This window comes from Mustela lutreola, chromosome 3, assembly GCF_030435805.1.
Source record: "Mustela lutreola isolate mMusLut2 chromosome 3, mMusLut2.pri, whole genome shotgun sequence".
In the NCBI taxonomy this organism is placed as follows: Eukaryota; Metazoa; Chordata; class Mammalia; order Carnivora; family Mustelidae; genus Mustela; species Mustela lutreola.
The window spans coordinates 471036-492755 of record NC_081292.1 but is presented as its reverse complement, the minus strand read 5'-3'; the positions used below and the strand labels follow the sequence as shown (position 1 = coordinate 492755).

General features: G+C 64.6%; 2 protein-coding genes across 8 annotated transcripts in view; one reads left to right on the top strand and one right to left on the bottom strand.

Moving 5' to 3' along the window:
* ADCK5 (aarF domain containing kinase 5) overlaps positions 1–9014 on the top strand; it is a 16319-nt gene extending 7305 nt beyond the window's left edge. For 2 of the 6 annotated variants that reach the window (XM_059165432.1, XM_059165430.1), the window contains 14 exons: positions 4072–4178; positions 5069–5218; positions 6386–6461; positions 6605–6805; positions 6889–7029; positions 7113–7226; positions 7333–7464; positions 7544–7627; positions 7723–7804; positions 7878–7956; positions 8051–8142; positions 8210–8462; positions 8568–8684; positions 8766–9014. In XM_059165432.1, coding sequence (XP_059021415.1) covers positions 4072–4178; positions 5069–5218; positions 6386–6461; positions 6605–6805; positions 6889–7029; positions 7113–7226; positions 7333–7464; positions 7544–7627; positions 7723–7804; positions 7878–7956; positions 8051–8142; positions 8210–8462; positions 8568–8684; positions 8766–8871 — 1734 coding nt within the window. In that variant the 3' untranslated portion in view covers positions 8872–9014. Of the gene's footprint in view, positions 1–4071; positions 4179–5068; positions 5219–6040; positions 6225–6385; positions 6462–6604; positions 6806–6888; positions 7030–7112; positions 7227–7332; positions 7465–7543; positions 7628–7722; positions 7805–7877; positions 7957–8050; positions 8143–8209; positions 8463–8567; positions 8685–8765 lie in introns of those variants that run through there. The other 4 variants (XM_059165433.1, XM_059165431.1, XM_059165435.1 and 1 more) reach the window with 4 other exon arrangements.
* On the bottom strand, positions 9005–21720 carry CPSF1 (cleavage and polyadenylation specific factor 1). 2 transcript variants are annotated; one of them, XM_059165420.1, is made up of 38 exons: positions 21625–21720; positions 21366–21520; positions 16689–16716; positions 16454–16596; positions 16283–16363; positions 16041–16192; positions 15815–15961; positions 15574–15713; positions 15394–15504; positions 15224–15317; positions 15051–15138; positions 14855–14974; positions 14719–14770; positions 14538–14632; positions 14386–14460; positions 14178–14258; positions 14006–14095; positions 13721–13831; positions 13505–13646; positions 13257–13435; positions 13043–13179; positions 12784–12958; positions 12484–12690; positions 12319–12408; positions 12095–12238; positions 11871–12023; positions 11160–11276; positions 10989–11079; positions 10834–10918; positions 10614–10755; positions 10376–10528; positions 10125–10301; positions 9981–10047; positions 9854–9901; positions 9621–9776; positions 9415–9544; positions 9195–9333; positions 9005–9118 (listed from the first exon to the last, which is right to left on the bottom strand). In XM_059165420.1, the coding sequence occupies exons 2-38, from the start codon at positions 21507–21509 to the stop codon at positions 9071–9073; spliced, it is 4332 nt and encodes a 1443-aa protein (XP_059021403.1). In that variant the 5' UTR covers positions 21510–21520; positions 21625–21720; the 3' UTR covers positions 9005–9070. The 2 variants fall into 2 exon arrangements, with proteins under 2 accessions (XP_059021403.1, XP_059021404.1); XM_059165421.1 differs by lacking the exons at positions 21366–21520; positions 21625–21720 and adding an exon at positions 18915–18980.

Here is a 21720-nt window from a genome sequence, read left to right as displayed (position 1 = left end):
GTCACTGTGTCACACACTCACATAGCATGCACGTTGGCTGTGCTGGAGGAAAATAAAAACTTAAAATAGGGCCGCCTGGGTGGCTCGGTTGGTTGACCCTCTGACTTGATTGACCTGGTTGACCTGAGATCAGGTCGTGATCTCAGGGTAGTGAGATCAAGCCCCATGTCAGGCTCTGCACCAGGCATGGATCCTGCTTAAGATTCTCTCCCTCTCCCTCTGCCCCTTCCATGCCCTCCCTCTGTCTTCCCCACTCAAAAAAACCAAAAAACAAAAGCAACTTACAAATATCTGACAATAATATAGAAGAGAGGAAGGTTAAAAATAGAACTGACGGCGTACTAAAGTATTTGAAGCTGGGGAAGGTGGTAAAAGCAATGGCCCCTATTAGACTTTGTCAGGTTAGGGAGTCGGTCATAGCATAGCTCAGTCGGTCACAGCATAGCTCAGTCGGTCACAGCATAGCTCAGTTTACTTTTACGGAATTGCAACACTGTAAGTCTATAAAGGAAACAACAGGTCACTGCCTTCCGACTAGGACTCGCATAGCCTAGCAGATGCCTGTTGACTTAGATCGTAAGAACATTTAAATACAGGGACAAGGGGGCGCCTGGGTGGCTCAGTGGGTAAAGCTTCTGGCTTCGGCTCAGGTCATGATCTCAGGGTCCTGGGATCGAGCCCCGCATCGGGCTCTCTGCTCAGCGGGGAGCCTGCTTCCCCCCCTTCTCTCTGCCTGCCTCTCTGCCTACTTGTGATCTTTCTGTTACATAAAGAAATAAGAAATCTTTAATAAAAAAATTTTCAGGGACAGGCATACAGAATGGATGCATGTAGCTAACTGTGCAGATGCTGCTGCCTGCAACCACACGCTGTGTCTTGCTATAGTTGTTCCTATTTCTATTTGAAACCACATATTTTGGGGGCACCTGGGAGGCTGAGTGTTTAGGCATCTGCCTTCTGCTCAAGTCATGATCCCAGGGTCCCAGAATCGAGCCCCACATCGGGCTCCCTGTTCAGCAGGAAGCCTGCTTCTCCCTCTCCCACTCCCCCTGCTGATGTTCCCTTTCTTGCTGTTTCTCTCTGTCAAATAAAGTCTTTATATATATATATATATACATATATATTACGTATATATATTATATCGGACCATTTGAAAGTAAGTTGCGGACGTTTTGATTCAACCTCTAAACATTTCAACATGCATCCCCTAACAAGGTCATTCTCGCACAGCGTCATCTCACCTGGGGTGTGTGAACAGGAACCCCCCACGCTTGCTGCATTCTGACTAGAGTGTTGGCCCCGGACTGTGTTCATAAGAGCCTTCCTGCCGCCTGAGGTGTGCCTGGGCTCTTGTCTCTCTAGCCTCCCAGGTGACAATTTTTTTCCTGTGATTGTGTTTTAACTTATTGTTATAAAAAATTGCAAACATTGGGGCACCTGGGCGGGTGGCTCAGTGGTTGTCTGATTGCTTTTTTTGAGAGAGTGAGTGAGCACGAGCAGGGGGAGAGGCTGAGGGAGAGGGAGAAGCAGGTTCTCTGCTGCTGAGCAGGGAGCCCAATGTGGGACTCGATCCCAGGACCCTGAGACCATGACCTGCCCTGAAGGTAGTAAGCATTCAATTCTTTTTTTTTTTAAGATTTTATTTATTTATTTGACAGGCAGAGAGAGGAGGAAGCAGGCTCCCCGCTGAGCAGGGAGCCTGATGCGGGGCTCGATCCCAGGACCCTGAGATCATGACCTGAGCCGAAGGCAGTGGCTTAACCCACTGAGCCACCCAGGCACCCCAAGCATTCATTCTTGATTTTGGCTCAGGTCATGATCTCAGGGTCCTGGGATCGAGTCCCCGGCACGGTCCTCGCTCAGCGGGGAGCCTGCTTGTCGCCTCTCCCTCTGCTTGCTCGCTCTCTCTCTCTCAAGTAAATCTTTGTAAAAATTTGCAAGTATTTATAGAAGCAGAGAATTGATAAGTGACTGTGCCCAGCACCAGTGTTCCCAACTCATGGATCCTGATGACTTTCTGAAGAGGCCAGGCCGTTGAGAGGGTCCTCGAACCCTGGATCCACTCAGCAGACGTGCTCAGGGTCACAGACCGTGAGGGCAGCGCTCCGGTTCTTACTCAGTGGGCTTGCCGTCCTCCTGAGAAGAGCAGAAGCACAGCCACGCTCTCACAGGCCGGAGGGCCAGGCCGGGGTGGGAGGGCGTCCCAGCGCTCCCAGACTCTCCGGCACCAGCCTGGGGCCATCTTGCCAGGTCCCCACGCTTGCCCCGAATCCGCTCGGCACCACCCAGCCTCACCCTCCTCCCGGGCTGACCTCCCAGCACAGTGCCCACTCCCTGCAGGAGAATGCCAGGGCCCCTCAGGGTGCCCTGCCTGGCTCCGGCTCACTTGGCTGCCCGCGCTTTGTGGGCACAGCCCGCCCGCCACCTATGAGCTGCCACCACGCTTCCCAGCCGCATAGGCCTCTCCTCCCCAGAAATGCCCTGTGCTCTCCTGGCTTCAGGCCCCCCTGAGTCCACGTTCTCTGTGTAGGGGACCCTCTCTGGTGCTCCCGCTTGCTGCCAGATGGCAGGACCCTCCCTCCTTGGTGCCCGTGCGGTCCCTGTGTCTCGCTGGCTTTGTCTGCGTCCGCAGCCCCTGGCTGGATGGGGGCATCTCCGGCAGGGTCTGTGGGAGGGGAACGTGTGGCGGAAGAGCGGGCTCGGGAGGAGTCGGGGGGCCGGGGCTGTAGGCCCGGAGAAGAGCAGGCAGGGCGGACGGAGCCTGGACAGAGGCATCTGAGGGGAGGGCGTGGTGCACACGAGGCTTTCCCTCCAGCGCACGTGCTTGTGGCCACAGACCCCCGTAGGGCAGGCCATCACTGATGTTCTGAGCGGCTGTCACCGGGTGTCTGTGGTCACAGATGCCCATCCTCTGGGCTTCTGCTGCGGAGCCTACACAGAGCCGCGTGCCCAGGGCCTAGCAGGTCACAGGCCAGAGGGCAGCGGGGGGCTGCCACCCCGGCCTGCTCTCTTGCCCGGAAGCCTCCGGCTCTGCCTGTGGTGCCTTTCTTGCCTCTGTGGGTTTCCTTGAGGATCTGCGCTCACTGTGTGTGGCCTCGCCGAGCAGAGCTTTTCTGTCAGCCTGTGTTCTCCTCTTGGGACAATAGGTCATGGACCTTTTCCTTTGACTTTTGTGTTGTTTTGCAGTCCTTGAAATTGCCTTCAGGGCTGTGTGCTTTGGCCAGAAAATGATTGGAAAGCCAGTCCTTTATTTGGTTCAGGGTTCATGGTAATAATGCTAACATCTGTGCCGTGGGTCATTACTATACATAACCTTTTTTTCTCTATAAAGGGATTTGCGGTTGGCAATTTGTGGTTCAAGACCTCTTAAGACCCCATAATTCAAATAAGATTGGGAGACCAAGGGTGTCTGAAAGCGTAGGAGGGCTGTGATGCTTCCGTGGTTGCTGAAACAGATCAGCACGCTGAGCGGTCCCCGTGGTCCTTGTGGCCGGCTGTGGCGTGTCTTCCGCTTGGCCTTCCCTGCCCTCTGCCGTGTCTCTGCCGCTGGGGTTCTAGCAGGTGTTTCCAGAGCAACCACCGGCACAGGGTCCGTTTACTGCTTCTGCCCCCTGCCGCGACATCTTTCTGACATCTTTCTGATTGTGTAATTAAACATTACACATCTTTGGAAATTCAGAATGACTTCCTGAGGCTACTGGTCAGTGAGCTGAGAAGCAGAAGGATAGTCAGCCAGAGGTCCCAGGGCCACCCGGAGAGGGTCCGAGGCAGGAGCAGAAGGGACCCGTGGAGGTGGGCTGGTTCTAGTGATCTGTCGTGGTGCCTCGAGGCAGAGGCTCCTGGTGCGGACAGTATAGCCTTGCCTGCTCTCATGTCATGCTCGGATCTCGGCCGCGCTCCCCAGAGGTGGGATTGTCCTTGCATTCCTGAAGCGAACGCGTGGGCCTGGCCCTGAGCACAGGCCCTGCAAGTGCTGACCTACATTGGTGTGACGTACTGGGGCCTTGGGAGGTGCCGCTTGCCCCTCAGCTCGGGGCCGGGGTGACCCTGTGCCGTTTGTTCCCCTTGCAGTCCCAGCTCTGCCGCTTCCACTCCGCCCTGCTGCAGAGCAGCCGGGACCCCTGGCTGGCCCCTGCTGCCCTTTCCAGGAGAAACCTCCGGGTCCTGCCTGCAAGGTGGTGAGTTCCCCGCAGCCCTGGGTGCCCTCTATGGCCCGTGCCCCTTGCCAGGCAGGATGGAAGACCTCCCTTGTGGGGCCCGAGGCTGGACTTCTCTGTGCTTCTGCTGGCATGACAGATGTGTCTGCTCCTCCATGTGGTGGCCTGGAGTCGCCAGCCCCTGCCCCCGCCAGGGACTGACACTCCTGGGGCGGGACTCTGCCGGCAGCAGCGTGAGCACACGGCGGCGGCTAGAGCTGTGTGTTCTGGGAAGACAGTCGCTGGCTCAGAGTGTGCAGGAGGCCCGGCTGCCATGCCTAGGGCCAAAACAAGCTGCAGAAGCAGCGAGAACTGGCGGCAGGAGGGTTCCAGGCCTGAGGCCAGTGGGCAGGACAGCGTGGGAGGGAGGCAGGAGGCATCAGGAGGCCGGACTCGGGCCTGGCGGGCTGCAGCGAGTCACCTGAGCCTGCACTCGCTGCCTGGTGGCCTCGGCACAGACGTGTGACTCGATGCCTGGCTCCTGTCAGGCTCTCCCCTCCATCCCCGTCGCCCTCGCATCTGGCCCGGCTCTGCCGTCCTGGCACTTGGCAGTTCACTTGGGCGGCCTCAGGGCAATGGTGGCAGGCTCTCAGCTCTGCCTGTGAGCTGCTTTCCTGCTCACGGGCCCTTGGAGCCTGGCGTCCAGGGAGTCTGCAGGGCTTGGGCTAGGTGATTGGGAACATGCTGGTGAGCGCCCGGGCCTCTGGACCCCGTGTCGCCTGCAGGGGCTTACGGTACAGCTGCGGCTCCCCAGGGTGGGCCGGACCCCAGTCATGAGGGCCCCGCGGGCCGTGGGGAGCAGAGGCCGGCAGAGCCCTGGCCGGAGGCCGGACAGGAAGTAACCTGCACCACACGCCTCTGTCTCCCTCCAGGTCCCGCAGACCCCAGCCCCTGTGGAGGAAGGTGCTCTCTGCCACGATGCTGGGGGTCCCCCTGCTCCTTGGGGCCCGCTACCTCACAGCAGAGCCTCAGGAGAAGAGAAGGATGAGACTCGTAGCGGACGGTGTAGGGCGCTTCGGCAGGTAGGGGGGTGGGGGCATGGGACATCTTTCTCCCCCAGCCAGTCCTGTCCTGAGATGTGTGGAGCCTGGGCTGGAGCTGGGAGGGGCTGCAGGGTTTTTGCTGGAGTCTTCCAAGCCGCCTTCCAGACCCTGCAGTGCTGCCGCAGGGACGTGGTGCTGACGAGCCGCGTACCCGGGATGCAGCCTCTTCCAGACCCTGCGGATCAGCCTTGGAGGGCAGAGAGCTGGTCCGGCTCCTGCCAGCTGCTGGGCAGACGGGCGGCTGCCTCCTCCTCCTCTTCCCCTTCCTCTTTTTCCTCCCCTCCACTGCCCCAAGGAGAGTGGGCATCCGGAGGGCACGGGGACTCGGGCGGGAGGGCTGCCAGCCCTCCTCCACTCCCCGTGGACTAGAGACGGACAGTGTCTGGTCATTACTCTCAAGGGTGCCTTCCACTGAAGGCCCTTCTCAGACTCCCTCGTCTACCAGTGCTAGATTCCTGGGGTAGGGCTGATCTTCCCATCGGAGCCCCTCGGACAGACGTTTCTGCTGTTGCTCAGACCCGGGAATTCCTACAGCCGGGAAGGCCTGGCTTTGAGTGAAAACTCAGTGTAAGCCAAACCCACCACTGGGCTGGGCTGGGCTGGGCTGAGCTCGCCCACTGCTGGCCTGGGAGGCGGCTGCGGGGTTGGGGCCTGCGGCTCTGAGCACCTGCAGCCCCTCGACCCTGGTCCATCTCTCAGGGGACTCTTAGGCCTTACTAAGGCCTCTGGGCACTTAGCCAGAAACTTCGCTGAGATTTGTGCTAATGGAGACCATGACCGTCCACAGGTGACCGTCGCACAGGTCCTAGTGCTGGGAGAATGCGGAAGAAGCCCGGCCTGGTCATGAGTCCCGAGTCCCCCCTTCCCGTTCTCATCCCGTCTGTCCTGGGCGCTCATAGCTGTGCGCTCAGGCACAGGAGTGGTGTGGACACAGGCTGTCTATAGTGTAGACCAGGAGCCGAGACTGCCCTGCTGGCAGTGCTGAGTAAGGAAGCTAGATGGGAGCCTGTCCTCTCCCTCCCGGACCAGCCCAGGAGCCCAGCTGCCCCGCCACCTGCTCGGTTTGGGGCCAGTGGTCTGGGGCGGGGACGGGATGGCTGCAGGGCCCTGTGCCTTGGGGGTGCTAAAGGCAGCCTCTGCCGACAGGTCTCTGAGGATAGGCCTGCAGATCTCCCTGGACTACTGGTGGTGCACGAATGTCGTCCTGCGAGGCGTGGAAGAGGTTGGTCCCGCCCCCAGCCATGGGCGGGGCAAGGCTCACGCTGGGGGAGGAGGGGGACAGGGACACGCTAGAGGAAGGAGGGTGCTGGGGCACCGAGGCGGCGCCCGCCTGCCCCCATCTCTTCCCTCCATGCCTGTGGTCAGAACAGCCCGGGGTACTTGGACGTGATGTCAGCGTGTCACCAGCGGGCAGCTGACGCCCTGGTCGCCGGGGCCATCAGCAATGGGGGCCTCTACGTGAAGCTGGGCCAGGGGCTGTGCTCCTTCAACCACCTGCTGCCCCCGGAGTACATCAGGACTCTGCGTGTGCTGGAGGACCGGGCCCTCACGCGTGGCTTCCAGGAGGTGAGCCCTGCTCTTGGGTTGGGGGCTGGGCAGCCTGGCAGCCTCCCCTGCCGCCACTCCGTGAACCCCCCGCCCCCTGCCAGGTGGACGAGCTGTTCCTCGAGGACTTCCAGGCCCTGCCCCACAAGCTCTTCCGGGAGTTCGACTACCAGCCCATCGCCGCCGCGAGCCTGGCCCAGGTGCACCGAGCCAGGCTGCACGACGGCACGGAGGTGGCTGTGAAGGTACGCCGGGGCCTGCCCCGCCGCGGCAGGGTCCGGGGCGCTGCCAGTGGCCCCAGGTCCTCCCCACAGCCTCGCCAACGCAGGTGCAGTACATCGACCTGCGGGACCGTTTCGAGGGGGATGTGCGCACGCTGGAGCTGCTGCTCTGGCTCGTCGAGCTCATGCATCCCAGCTTCGGCTTCGGCTGGGTCCTCCAGGTCAGCGCCACCCGGAGGTGGACCGGGGCGCGTGGGGGGCCGCAGGCCATGTGCTGGGGTGGGCCGGTCCCCAAGCCAGATCCTCAGCTGCCCGTGTGGCCCCCAGGACCTGAAGGGCACCCTGGCCCAGGAGCTGGACTTCGAGAACGAGGGCCAGAACGCCGAGCGCTGTGCACGGGAGCTGCGGCATTTCCGCTACGTCGTGGTCCCCCGTGTGCACTGGGACGTGTGCAGCAAGGTGGGCGGGGCCCTGGGTGGGGCCCCTCCGGGGTGGGAACGGGCAGCCCGGCCCAGCTCAGCCGCCTGCTCTCCCCCAGCGCGTGCTGACGGCCGAGTTCTGGGACGGCTGCAAGGTCGACGACGCAGGCGCCATCGAAGGCTTGGGGCTGGCGGCGAAGGACGTGAGTGCCTACGGGGGGGTGGGGGGCGGGGGCCTCCCCCGGGGGGGGGCGGCTGTGCTGAGTGCCTGCCGCCCGGTCCTGACCTCTCCCACCAGATCGCAGAGAAGCTCATCCAGGCTTTCGCGGAGCAAATATTTTACACCGGCTTCATCCACGCGGACCCCCACCCAGGCAACGGTAGGAAAGGGCCCAGGACTGGGAGTTGGGGGGTGGGGGTCGGAGCCCACAAGCTGACAGGCTGCGTCCCCAGTTCTGGTGCGGAAAGGCCCCGACGGGAAGGCGCAGCTGGTGCTGCTGGACCACGGGCTCTACCAGTTTCTGGACGAGAAGTAAGCCAGCCACGGAGCTGGAGGGGGGTGGTTCGGGGGCAGGGTGGGGGTGAGGGGTGGGGGCCCGGCCGGGCTCACTGCTGACTTCCCACAGGGACCGGGCGGCCCTGTGCCAGCTGTGGCGGGCCATCATTCTCCGGGACGACGTGGCCATGAAGGCACACGCGGAGGCCCTCGGGGTGCGAGGTGAGGCGGGCTCTGCGGGTGTGGAGCTCCCGGGGGCACCTGGTCCTGGCTCAACCCCCGCCTGCAGACTACCTCCTCTTCTCCGAGGTGCTCATGCAGCGGCCTGTGCGCCTGGGCCAGCTGTGGCACTCGCACCTGCTGAGCCGGGAGGAGGCGGCCTACATGCAGGCCATGGCGCAGGAGCGCTTCGAGGCCATCATGGGCGTGCTCAAGGCCCTGCCGCGGCCCATGCTGCTCGTGCTGCGCAACCTCAACACCGTGCGCGCCATCAACACCGCCCTGGGCACCCCCGTCAACCGCTACTTCCTCATGGCCAAGAGGTGGGGGGTGCCGGCTGGCCAAGGTCCCTGGGGGAGTGGTGGGGGCATGGCAGGGGTCAGTGGCCAGAGCAGGACCAGGCCGGGCTGACTTGTGTCTCTGGGCAGCGCGGTTAGGGGCTGGAGCCGCCTGGCAGGTGCGGCGTACCAGAGCGTCTACGGAGCCAGCGTCCTGCGCCACATCAAGGTCATCTGGGAGATGTTCAAGTTTGAAGTGGCCCTAAGGTGAGACAGGAGGGGCAGGCATCCAGGGCGGGTGGCGAGACCTGCTCCCCACCCACCCCTGACCCCTGCCCTTCCTCGCAGGCTAGAGACCTTGTCCATGCGGCTGACCGCCCTCCTCCTTCGCCTCTTGGTCCAGCTGGGTCTCCTGCCTGAGACGCAGGGGCTCTCCCAGTACTTGGAGACCTAGGCAGTCCCGGGGCCGAGAGGCCCTCAGGGCTGGTCCAGCATCGGGCGCCACAGACTGAGACCTGGGGCACTGGAGACGCTGTACCCTAGGAGCCAGCCCCGCCAAGAGACCCAACAATGACCACAAGCTCTACTCAAACCAAACATCTTTGTCCTCGTGTTTTGTACAAAAAAAGGTGGGGGTGGCGGCCTCTGGGAATCTAGAAGTGGGCAGTGACACGGTCGGTCTCCAGCAGGTCGTCGAGGATCTGCAGGGAGAGGGGCTGGTGAGTGGGGGAGCGTGGGGCGGGGCAGGACAGCCAGGCGGGGCGGGGCAGGGCTCACGATGTCCGGAGTGGTGCCGATCTTCTTGGCCAGCTCGCCGCGCTCCATGGTGCTGAGGTACAGGTAGCGGTTGAGCAGCTCACCGTCCAGGACGTTGCGCACAGCGTTCTGCAGGGCGCGCCGGTCCGCGTGCAGCAGCCTGGGGAGGACACGCAGGCTGTAGGGCAGGGGCAGGGGGAGTGGGGGGCGGGGGAGCGGCGGGCAGGGGGCGCACACCCACCGGAAGGCCCTGGGGTTGAGGCCAGCGTGGTGGGGCAGCATGGTGGTCAGCGCGTTCTGCAGCATCAGCAGGCGCCGGTAGGTCTTCTCCTGCATGGGCAGCAGCAGCCCGATGCCGCCGTCCAGGGTGGCTGTGGGGGGGCCCTGTGTGAGCAAGGCCGGCCTGGGCCCCCCCCCCCCACCATCGCTCGCCGGCCCGGCACTCACCGAACCACGTGATGTGCTTGTTCTCCCACACCACCGACTTCTTGCTGGGCCCCTCCGCAGCCCCGCGGCACGGCGTCCTCCAGAAGGTGTTCACGTGGGCGCCCACGTGGAAGTCGGCGCGCCGCAGCAGGCGCATCCCCCCGAAGCTCTCTTTGGCTGGGCCAGAGGGAGCTCTGCTCACTGCCCGCCTAGCGCCAGCCCCGCGGGGGTGTGGGGGTGGGGGGCGTACTCACCTTCGGGCAGGTACATGTACACCATGAGGTTGCGGTCGCGGTCAGACACTGAGAAGCAGAGCCCAGCGTCAGCCTGGCCACCCCCTGAAGTCTGCCAGCCCCAGAGCCCCCGGGGCCCTGCGCTCACCCAGGAAGCCCAGCTGGGCGTTGTCCACCATGAAGTCTACGCTGTACACCTCCAGTGGCTTGGCGTCCTGGGGACGGGGGAGGGTCGTCAGGGCGGGCCTGTGGCCAGCCCCCACCCAGCACGGGGCCGAGGCCACGCACGCACCCTGGACACGAGGCTCAGCGTCTTGCTCTCTTCCTGGTAGCGCAGGAGCGAGATGCTTTTCATGACGTCCGCGGCCAGGATGAAGTTCTTGACGCTGATCATCTGGTGGATGTAGAGCTGCGTGTCGATGAAGGCCATGCCCGTCAGCTCGCTGGCCCGCAGGCTCCACAGGAAAATCTGGGGGGACAGGGGCCACGGGTGACGAGGGGCAGGCCGCAGGCTGACCCCAGGGCGAGAGGGAGAGCGCAGACCTTCTGGCCAATGGCGGACACCAGGTGGCCGTTGCAGTGACACAGGGCGGTCACCGGGCCCTTCTGCTCCTTCTCATACAGGACTTTGAACTTGTTCTTGGTCAGGGGCTGGCCAGGCTCAGGCACCACCTCGATCACATCCATGATCAGGATCTGCCGGGTGTGGGGGGGGGAGGATGTGCAGGGAAAGGGCCAGGGCTGCCAGGCGCCGCCCACCCCCACCAGGCTGGCCCCTTACCCGCCCTCGGCACGTGACCTCCTCCCCCTGCATGAGGCAGGTCCCAGCAGCCACGTAGCCCTTGAGGCCCGACACGGTCTCCTCACTGCGCAGCGACACCGTCTTCATGCAGGTCACGTGCTCCCACTCCTCCAGCTCGATCCTGTGCGACGCAGGGTGAGGACGCTGCCCTCTGGCCGCCAGGTCCCACCCAGCCTGGCCCGGCCCAGCCTCGCCTCACCTGGCATTGGGGATGGCCTCCCAGCTGACCGGGGAGATGAGCTGGATGGAGAAGGCCTCCTGCTGGGGGTGGACGTACCGGTCATCTGCGAGGACGCAGGGCGCTGGTCAGGGAGGGCGGCCCCGCCAGCCCGCCCCTCCCCGGGCACCACGCACCTCTCTCGATGGCCTCGAACTCCTTCTCCTCGCCGGTCATGCGCGGGATGCGGGTGCACGGCATGTTGGTGCTGGTGGCGACAGCATAGACCTGAGAGGGCCGAGTGTTGTCACGGGTGCCCGGGGGGCAGTGCCCAGAGGGGCCCGGGCCCAAAGAGAACGGGGTCAGACCTTGGACTCCACATGGTAAGCCACGTAGTGGGCCGTGCAGCGCAGTGGGATCTTCCTGACCGGCCACGGGGCGTCGTAGGACAAGTAGGCGGGCAGGACACTGATCCTCAGCTCACCCTGGCGGGTGCGGGGAGCAGCTGATGAGGCCCAGCACCCGCCCAGGGCAGGGCAGGCAAACCTAGGCTCCGGAGGGCTCCACACCACCAGCCCTCCGCTCTGCCAGAACGGGGTGTGCACGGGACGGAGACTTGCTAACCCGGGCTCACGCGGGGCCCAGAGGAAGCCGCAAGCCGCACAGCAAAGGTTACCCACGTGCCAGCCATGCCGGAGTCGGCACAGACAGACGAGGGGGCCCCTACTGCCCCCAACCCCAGCCAGTGCCCTAAGTGCACGTCCAGACCACCTGCCCCGTTCTCATCACGAGTCCTCAGACCAGCCTCACAGATGAGGAAACGGGACTCAGAGAGGGTGAGCACCTTTGCTAGAGTCCCAGCTCCTGAAGGGCACAGCAGTGACCAGCGCTGGCCCCGCCAACAGGCGCCTCGTGGGCTATAGCCGCCACTCTCGCCCGCCGTGTCCCCCAACCTTTCCACGTCTCCCCTCTTCGACCTCGGCCTTGTGCACCTGCTGGACACCCCACAGGGTCCCCGGCGCCTCCTCCTGACCCAGGCAGGGCAACATGGGGCAGCAGGAGCCCTGGGGTCTCCCTACCTGTCTGTTGAAGTACAGGAAGCCTCGGGGGCAGTTGACATTGTGGAAGGGGGCAAAGGAGTCGATGGGCCCGTCGATGCCCATGGGGTGTAGCCGCAGGGCCCCCCGGCCCGTCACCAGGAGCCAGTGAGGCGAGGGGCCACAGATGAAGACCTGAGGGCAGGCGCTATGAGGGGCGGCCCAATCTGCCCCTCCCCGAGCGCCCCCCAGAGCCGACCGCCTACCCCTGAGTAGCCATAGATGTCCTCGAAGTACCGGAACCGGGCCACGCGGCCACGGGCCGCAGCCCCCTCCTCGGCCCCACCGCCTTCCGCCTTCTTCTTGGACGGCTTTGGCTTCTTCTCACGGAAGTTGATGTTGTGAGGGACCTGGAGGGGGCGGTGCGCCGTGAGGGCCGGGTCGTGCCCTCACCCCGTTCCACGTCCACCCCACGGCCCGCTCACCGCACCTTCTTGAAACGGACTTTGAGGTTTCCCTGGCCAAGCTGGGAGTCGTGGGGGAAGGCCTCGTAGATGAGCAGCTCCTGGTCCACGTGCACCTGGGGGCAGCGCGGGGTCAGCAGGGGAACGGGGGCGCCCGGCCGGGCCGCCGCGGGGCACGCGGGCGCACTCACCAGCAGGTAGGGCCTGCTCTGACGGCTCCCCAGCGCCACCAGCAGCACCTCCTTGACGAGCGGCAGCTCCCCCTGGCGCGTGGCCTCCTCTTTCCGGGCCTCGCCCTGCGTGGTGGGCTGACCGAAGGAGCTGTCCACCAGGACCCGCTGCCCCACGGGGAAGTTCTTCACCAGGAACACCAGCCTCCAGTCAGGCAGCTGGTAGATCTGCGTGGGGAGCAGGGTCAGCAGCCGCGGGAAGCCGCGGAAAGCCGCGGGAAGCAGGGGGCAGGGCTCACACGGGCACAGGGCCTCACGCACTTCCATGGTTCCGTTCTCCCGCACCAGCAGGCACCAGTGGGTGGGCTCGACCCGGAACGGGGTGGGGTCCCGGTCCGCAGGGGGCTGGCTGCTCCTGCGAGCATCCTCCTTGCTGGGGCTGAAGAGGGAGCCCGAGTCCCCGTACAGCATCTCCTCCTCATCATCCACGGTGGGGCTAGAGACGGTCCGGCACACAAGTCACACGGGGCCCACCACAGGGCCCCTGACCACAGCCCAGGCCCTGGCTGCCCCCACGTACCTGGTTTCCGAGCCCTGCCCCTCGGCCTCGGAGCCACTGCGGCCCCCCAGGTCATCGCGGGCCCCGCCCAGGCGGCTCTCAGTAGTGAACATGCCGCTGACATCGCGGTACACGCACAGGGTGATCACCTTGGACTGCTGCAGGGACAGGGGCAGGGGTTCAGTACGGCAGAAGCGGGGGGGGCTGCAGGCCGCGGGCACGGCTGGGAGCTTACGTGGTGCAGGGGTGGCTTGTGCAGCGCCAGGCGGTGGTGACGGCCCCCATAGGAGTCACTCTTGAGCAGGAACATGGTGACATGGCCCTCAGCACTCATGATGACCACGTAGGGGTCAGCCACGGCACACTGCACGATGGGCGAGCCCAGGTCCACGGGGATGAAGTGCAGCTGACTCACTGCGGGTGCAGGATGGTCAGCGCCGTGCGTCGGCACCCAGCACCCTCCCCACCGCCCGCCGCACCTACCTCCTTCCAACAGGCGGATGCCGAGCGGCGACACCTGCACAATGTAGCGACCGTCCCCGATGTTGCCAGCGAAGACTGTGGGGCCCTGTGTCGCAAAGCCACTGGTGTCCAGCTCCATGATCTCTTGCCCTGTCTGCAGGATCTGTAAGCGACGGGAGGGTGAGACCCACCCCACAGCGGGACCCCGCCCCAGGCTGCCGGACCTCCACCCCTCACCATGGTGGAGTCTTCCCGGCTCAGGATGAGGAACCCATGTCTCCGTCCGTCATCATCTGCCTCAAGGGCACTGGGCTCCTGCTCTGCCCCATCCCCCTTGGGGGTCTCCTCCTGTGACAACGGATAGCAGGAATCATGTCACCTAGCCCAGGCTGCCCAGCAGAGGCCAGTCCTGGGCCCCACTGCCCCCAGGCCGCCTGTACGCTCAGGCTGAGTCCATGTGGAGGGCAGCCCTGGGTCACCTGCCCCACCCGGGCCCTCCAGGCCAGCCAAGGGTCGACCTACTTGTTCCTTCCGCGCGGGAGCGATGACTGTCCACATGTCGTAGCAGCCAGGGAGCTCAAAGGTCGTCACCACCTGGGGCCGGATACTCTTCTGGAGCGACAATGCGGGAATCAGTTCTCCCGGATCCCGTGAGGGATCCCGCCACGAGGCAGCAGCCCCTGCCCCCACGTACCTGTAGAACGGACAGGGCCCCATTCTTCCCGTAGCCGGAGCACACCACGATCTCCAGATCCGGCTCAGGGCTGTTCTGAAACTGCACAGGAGCTGGGATTAAGGACAGGGCCCCGCCCCCGCCCAGCCCCCACTGCCCTGCACAGGGGCTGACAGGAAGGACAGGCTCCAGTGCCCTGTGCCCCCCACCCCCCTCCACCCCAAGGCACCTCTTCGGAGAGGAAGGCAGGCTCTCCCATGGCCGCGTTGGCACAGGGTCCGATGTTGAGGATGCTGTCACAGACCTGCAGACACAGCCCTGCTCAGGCAGGCCAGCCTGGGTGGGAGCCCCCCCCGCCCACCGCTGGGGCCCCAAGCTCACCTCGAAAGAGTAAGTGGCCAGCTGTGTGCCCGACTGGGCCTCGCTGCCGTAAACTTCAATCTCATCCACCTCGTCCTGCGGCGCGGACTTGCCCCCTGCGGCGGACGCGGGGTCCCGCATGAGCCCACCCCCGTCGCCTGGCCCCTGCCGGCCCCCTCCAGCCCCAGGTCTCCGTCCCCACCTGACCAGCCGACTGCAGACTCCACTCGCTTCTTCTTCGAGGGGGGCTCGTCCTGCCAGGCAGGAAGGGGCGGTGAGCAGCCCTGTGAGGGGAGCCCGCCCCGGGGTCCGTGTCCCGACAGGCTCCGCGGACGCACCTTGTCGGTCTCCCGGACGGCGCCGGCAGGGGCCTCCTGCAGCTTCTCTGTGTACTTGAGGAGGAGCGAGTTGCCCAGGCGAGAGCCGAGGAACAGGTACCCAGGCTCCATGGTGACCATCTGAAGGCGGGCGGCCGGTGAGGGGGAGGCCAGGCCCGCCCCCAGGGCCTTTCCCCCCGGCCCTCCCGGGACTCACGCTGGTGGTGAGCACGCTGGCGGCGGCCTTGTCAAAGTGGAAGGCGCGGACACTGCGCATGCCGTCGGTGATGAGGGTCAGCACGTAGCTGCCAGGAGGGGGGCTGCTGAGCCGGGGCGGGGGGCGGGGGTGGGGGGTTGGGCAGGGGTGGGGCTCACGGAGGGGAGACGCACATCTCACCGCCCTTGAGGGAGATGACCATCTTGTCATAGGAGATGAAGGCCGCCTGCGCACAGTCGAGGGTGATCCGCACGCCCTCCTGGGTGCCTGTGCCGGGTGCGGTCAGACAGACGCAGAGGCCCTCCAGCCCCCGCCCGCTGCTCCCGCCCCTGCCCACACTCACGAAGAGGAAAGGCAGTGGTGCCGGTGGTGAGGCCGTTGAGAGCCACGCCGTACGGGGGGACGCTCTGGTTCAGGTACAGCAGCGAGTTGACCGCGAAGACCACCACCCCACCTGGAGAGGGACAGGCTGGTGGGCGGGGCCCCGCACACTCTCACGAGCCCCCACAGCCACAGCCCTCACCTATGGGCTTGGGCACGGCGAGGGCCTGGGTGCAGTCGAAGGGCAGGCTGGTGAGGGACCAGATGACCGGGTGGACCTTCTGCGTGATGTTCAGGGAAATGGCCACGATGCAGCACGTGTCCTGCCGCACAGCCACCCGCCTGCAGACAGACGGCTGGGTCGGCCGGGGCCGGGGCCGGGGGGGGGGGGGGGGGGGCCCGGTCCCCGCCCCGAGCCGCAGGCCCCGGGCTCCGCGCCTCACCCCGGCCAGGTCTGGTTGGGCTCGAAGAGGATGAGCAGCGTGGGCTCGTAGTAGCCGTGCAGGAACTGCAGGTCCACGATGTTGAGCAGCTTCTCGTCCAGGGCCCGCACGTCGATGATGTAGCTGGGCAGGAAGCTGGACCTCTGCCTGGGGAGCCACAGGCTTCAGCGGGCAGAGGGAGCAGGGGATGCCACACACACAGCCCCTCCCCCTCCGCGGTACTCACCCCTCCCCCATCAGCCCCTCGTGCTCCTCGGCCAGGCTCTCCCTGCGGAAGGGCAGGACCACCAGGCGCGAGCCGTAGATAAGCATGGCAGCGCAGCGCCCGTCGGGGTCCACCCGCACCCGCGGCGCGTGCACGTTCTGCACAAACCCATCCTGGGGGCAGAGGGCATCATCAGGCAGGCCTGGGGACAGGAGGTGGGGTGGGGGAAGGCACTGGGGTCTGGGGTCGTGGCCCGGCCCTACCCGCAGCTCCGGCTCCTCAAAGTAGTGCAGAGACAGGGTCTTCAGGTCATGGGTGCCCGGGTCATACTCCACCACCGAGAGCTGGAAGGCGGCCGCAGGTCAGAGCTGTGGCCAAACCCCCGGCCCGGCAGGCCCCCCACACCGACGCCCACCTCCAGGCCCATTGCCTACCTTGGCATCCTTAAAGCTCAGGAGCAGAGCATCCCGCTTGGCACCTGCCAGCTGCACGCTGGCCATAGACATGACGTTGCCGAAGAAGGAGAAGGAAGCCACCAGCTCCAGTTTCTCCCGGTGCTCCCGGTGGGCCTTTCCCTCTGAGGGACAGGCCGGTGGGTCTGGGTCCAGGCCCACACCCCAGCCCCCACAGTCCCAGACCTGAGGCCAGGGCAGCTACCCCTGTGCTCACCTGTGCTCCTGTCATTCTTGCTTGGTGCCTGGGGGGGAAGAGGAGGGTGAGCGGTGAAGCCACAGACGGGGCAGCCCCCCTCACTGGGGGACGAGGAGAAAAGGCCACACAGGGCCAGCCCTGCCCAAACCCTCACCACCGCGCAGCGCCCGTTTCCAGGCACTTCAGGAGGCAGCTGGGCACAGACCCAACGTGCACAAACTCGCTCCCACCCGGTCCCCAGCGCGGCCACAGGCTTCCCAGAATGCCCCGGTCACGGCGCCCCCCAACAGCCATCAGTCCCCTCACTCGTGTGCGCACAGGCGACGGGGTGCAGAGGGAGTACGGCTGTCAAGCAGACCCCGCACGGAGCTGACCCGGGCTCCATCCCGCGATCCTGAGCCAACATCAGGCCGGACGCTCACCCGACTGAGCCTCCCAGGCGCCCCGCAGAAGTTTAATAATGAGAAAAAAAGGGCATTTTTCATAACACACTTGTGCTATGGGGAAAACACCGTAAAAAGAGCTGCTTGAGAAAAACAACATAATTAACTCATTACAGAAAAGGCATTTTATACACCCAACACATTTTCACAACAACAAAACTCCAGAGCCAGAGAACTTCAGCAGAAAATTCTACCAAATGTTTCAAAAATGATAGACTTAAAAAACCTCAAATGAAACCAAAACCCCACTGGTCCCGGGCTGACGGCACCTCCGGCGGTGAGGCCCCACAGCGACCGCGCGCGCAGGACGGACTCGAGGCTGACTCCTCGGTCTCTGCAGACGAGCCGGCGACGTGGGACAGAGGACGCCCCGGCACAGCCGGACTGAGCCGTCCCAGGAGTGCCTGACGAGCTCCGCACAAGAACACCCGACGATCAAGGTTAAGGAGAAAAACAATATACCCTTTGGAGAGATATAAAAAAGACGTAATAGGGGCACCTGGGCGGCTCAGGTCAAGGTCCCGGGGTCCTGGGATGGAGCCGACCCGTGTCAGGCTCCCTGCTCAGCGGAGAGCCGCCCCCTCCCTCTGGCCCTCCCTCTGCTTGTGCATTCTGTCAGATAAATAAAAATCTTAAGGGGAAAAAAAAAAGGAAGAAAATTAAGGTTTTTAAGGGAAAAGTCCTGGAGATACAGTGGGACGTTCCATGAGAAGAATGTTGGTTCCAAACAGTCCAAAGTGAACCTCATTCTACGTCTGTCTCATACACGCCTAATAACCCAGCATTAAAGCGCGCGCACACACAATTCTGGAGGGTCCTACAAGGCCCGTGTCCCACGTTGTTCGTCTTTAAAGCTATCGTGGCCGCGCTTCATTTCTGGCTCTTCCGTGTACATTTGAGAACTGAATCATTCAGTCTAATGAGAAACCCACTGCGACTTTGGAAGACACGGACTCTACAGACAAACCCGAGGGGCCGGACATCTCTACAAGACGGAGACTTTTCCACCCATAACCATGATCTAGTCTCTATTTACTTGGCATTTCCATTAACGTCAATGAACTCCAAAGGTCACAGGGGTGGGGCCCCCCCCACCCCCCCACCCCCGCCAAGCCCCACCCCTGCCTATGCCCCAGGCCATGCCCTCACCCCCTCCCACACACAGCTCCTCTGCTCTGCGATCGATGGGCACACCAGACCTCCAGACCTCGGACTGAGCGGCCCTCGCTTCCCACCTCACCCAGAGGACTGGAGTCCCAGCCACACTGGCCACGCCCCACACATGCCCGCGTGCTTTGTGCTCTATGCCCCCCCCCTCCCGCATTCCTGTCACCAGGGCTGAGCTGTGAGCTACAGGAGCCACCTGCAGGAGACTCCACCAACAGAGTCAAGACCTCCCAAGACGGGGCCCATCATCCCTCTCCTGAGTCTGGGCTCTCAGCGGCTCTGAACAGGCTGGGGATGGAACTGGCGCCCTACTCCAGGCCCTGGCCCTGGTGAGGACTGGCAGCTTCCCCCTTTCTCTCGAGCCCAGGAAAACCAAGCCAGCCAGCTGGGGGGGGAGGGGGCAGGGGAGAGGGACAGAGAGGGACAAGGCAGCTTGCCTCCAGCCCTTCAAATCACCGAGTCAAACCCCAGACCTCACGGAGCACAGGCCAGGGACCTCCTCAGTCCATGGGGTGCCCTGTCCAAACTCCCAAGACACGCACCAATGCAGGCACCTGCGGTTCCACAGCAGAAACCAGACCGCCTAGACGCTCCCCAGCTGCCCCCCATCAGCCCCATCTCCTGCCCCACGTACTTTCTGACTCGAGAGCTGGCACACTTTCCTACAGTCAGCTGAAACCAACATCTGACTTCAGCTTGGCAGCCACGTGCCGTCTGCTTGGCCATGGTACAGGTCTCTGAAGATAGGCAAAGCCCCCCTGCATTTCAGCGGCCCAGGCGGGGGCGGCAGCCAGGCCGGTGCACCCCCCTGCTGCTCCATCTTTCCAACCTTCTTCCCGCTGCTGCTGTTGCTTTGATTCCCCTGGTGCCAATCTTTACGGAGACGTTCACGTTATAATTCTCTTTCTGCAGTGGGCTCCGAACCCTGCAGGCCCCCGTCCCCGCCCGGGTCTAGAGCCACCAGGGCCCCCAGGTCTGCCGGTAAAGAGGCCTGGCAGCCGGGGACACAGCCTGAGGCCCCCAGGCCTCCACCTCCCCTGGGTGTGGGCTCTCTCCCCCGACCTGCCGGCCGCCCCCGACCCCCGGCAGTGCATCCTGGGCCTCTTCTGTTCTTCCGGATGTCTCAAGCCTGGGGCACCCACAGCCCCAAGGAGCCATCTTCTGGGTGATTCCAACCAGCTTCAGAGTCTGAAGAGTCCCGCTTCTCTCCAGCCCAGACTCCGCTCGGCATGGCTCCTATCCCCAGCTTTCCCTCAACCTCACAGTGGGCAGCACCCAGATCTGTGTGTAGACGGCCTCCCAGGATTCACGCCCTGTGCCAGGGCTGGTCCACACAAGCTGTACCAGGGGGCGGAGGGGGCCGTGTGCCATGTCTCCCTCAGGTTATGAAGACACGGTGGCTCCTTGGTGACTTGTTCTTTCTCGCTCAGCCTTCCTTCTGCAGGAGGCTGCCCTGGGGTGAGGCCCACACGAGGGCCTCCAACAGCAGTGTGAGAAGCAGATGCTCCAACCTCCTGGCAGCCTGTGCTGAGCCGCCCAGCTAAGCCACTCTGGGCTTCCTGACCCTCAGAAACTGGGAGAGACTCTCTGTTGTTCCTAAGTTTGGGGATCCCTGGGGGGCTCAGTGGGTTAAGCCTCTGCCTTTGGCTCAGGTCATGATCCCAGGGTCCGGAGATCCAGCCTGACATCGGACTCCCTGCTCAGCGGGGAGCCTGCTTCCCCCTCTTGCTTCACACTGCCCACGTGATCTCTATCGAATAACTAAATAAAATCTTAAAGAAAAACAAAGAGAGAGAGGGTGGGGGTTGGGGAGGCAAAGGGGGAGAATCCGCGGCAGGCTCCACCCGCAGCGCGGAGCCTGACAGCGTGGTCTCGCCCTCACGATCCGGAGATCACGACCTGAGCTGAAACCAAGAGTCAGATGCTCAACTGACTGAGCCACCCAGGCACCTCCCTCCCTCCCGGCCAGCCCCGGCGGAGCACCGTGCCCCTCCTGACACCCACCCGGGCCTCTCCCTCGCTCTCCGCGGCGCCTCCGATCTCGCCTGCTCAAAGCTCAACTTCGCAAGGAGCAAAGTTTCACAGCACTCCTGCCCCCCACTCCCCCTCCCTGCCCTGCTGGGCCCCACCGCAGGTCAGGACGGGCCCTGGCACCAGGAGCGCAGGGCTCTGCGCCCGTCGCGCTCACCAGCACCTTCCTCACGAGGCCTCCGCACAAACTCGTCTGCGGGGAAGAGGAGCGACTGACACCAGTGTTCGCCCTGGGCCCAGCGCACCACGGAAGCGCACTTGCGACGGGTCTCTGAGTTCACCCAGTCGGAGCGGGAACTTTGCGGAGGGCAGGACGGAGAAACCAGGCCGCCCACGGAGGTCAGCAGAGACGCATTCGTTCGTTTTCAACGTCTCTACAGCCGGTGCGGGGCTAAAGTCACCGGCCCGACCAAGAGCCCCGCTCCTGCCTCAGCCAGCCGGGCTGCCCCGTTTTTATCCGCAACGTCTTTTTCAGTTTTTACTGGAATTTGGACCCATCCCAAATACTGACCTCAAAATTGCCGTTGCCACAACAGCTAAAGATCAGATCGTCTTCCAGGACACCCCGCCCCAGAGCGGCCGCCGCGACGCCCGGCTGCTCGGCGCTCCTCGTCCGGGGCTCTCGGGCCGCGCGCTTCAAGCCGCACAGACGCAGCCGCGCGGCAGCAGGTGCCGGGACGCCGGCCCCCGACCCCGCCCGCCGCCGCATCGGCCCCCGCTCAGCCCTCCGCGCCGGGCGCCTTCACTCGCGGCCACGCTGCGCCCCTCTCCGCCCTCGACCGCTTCCGGCCCGCGCCCTTGCCCCTGCCGCTGCCGCTGCCCCGACGGCCGCTGCCCCGACGGCCGCCAGCCCCATCCTCGCGCTCGGACCAGTCTCGCCGGCGCCGCTCCTGCAGGTCGCCCTCCCGGCCCGGTCGCCCTCGGCGCCCCCAGCAGCGCTGTGCTTCCGCCGCGGACGGGACCTCGGGTCGGGGGCCTGACCGCCCGCGGGGCCCGCCGGGCTCTCCCCGCCGCCCCGGGCCGTCCTTCCGCCCCCCCCCCCGGCCCGACGCACCTCGGCGTCGCGGTTGAGGCGGTACACGTAGAGCTGCGAGGTGCCGGCCACCACGAGGTTGCGCTCGCTGTTGCTGAAGAAGTTGCAGTACATGGCGAACTCCAGGCCGGTGGGCGGGTGCGCCTGCTTGTACACGGCGTACATGGCGGAGCGGGCTGCGCGGGGCCGGGCCAGAGCGTGAGCCGCGCCGCCGCCGCCGCCGCCGCCGCCCCCAACGCCCCCAACGCCCGCCCCCGCCGCTCCCGCCGCCGCCGCCCACCTGGCAGTTGGAGCTCGCTCGCGGGGGAACGGGACGGCGGCGGACAAGGCCCGGGCGGCCCCGGAAGCGCAGCGCCGTGGTTCCGGGCGCCCGCTA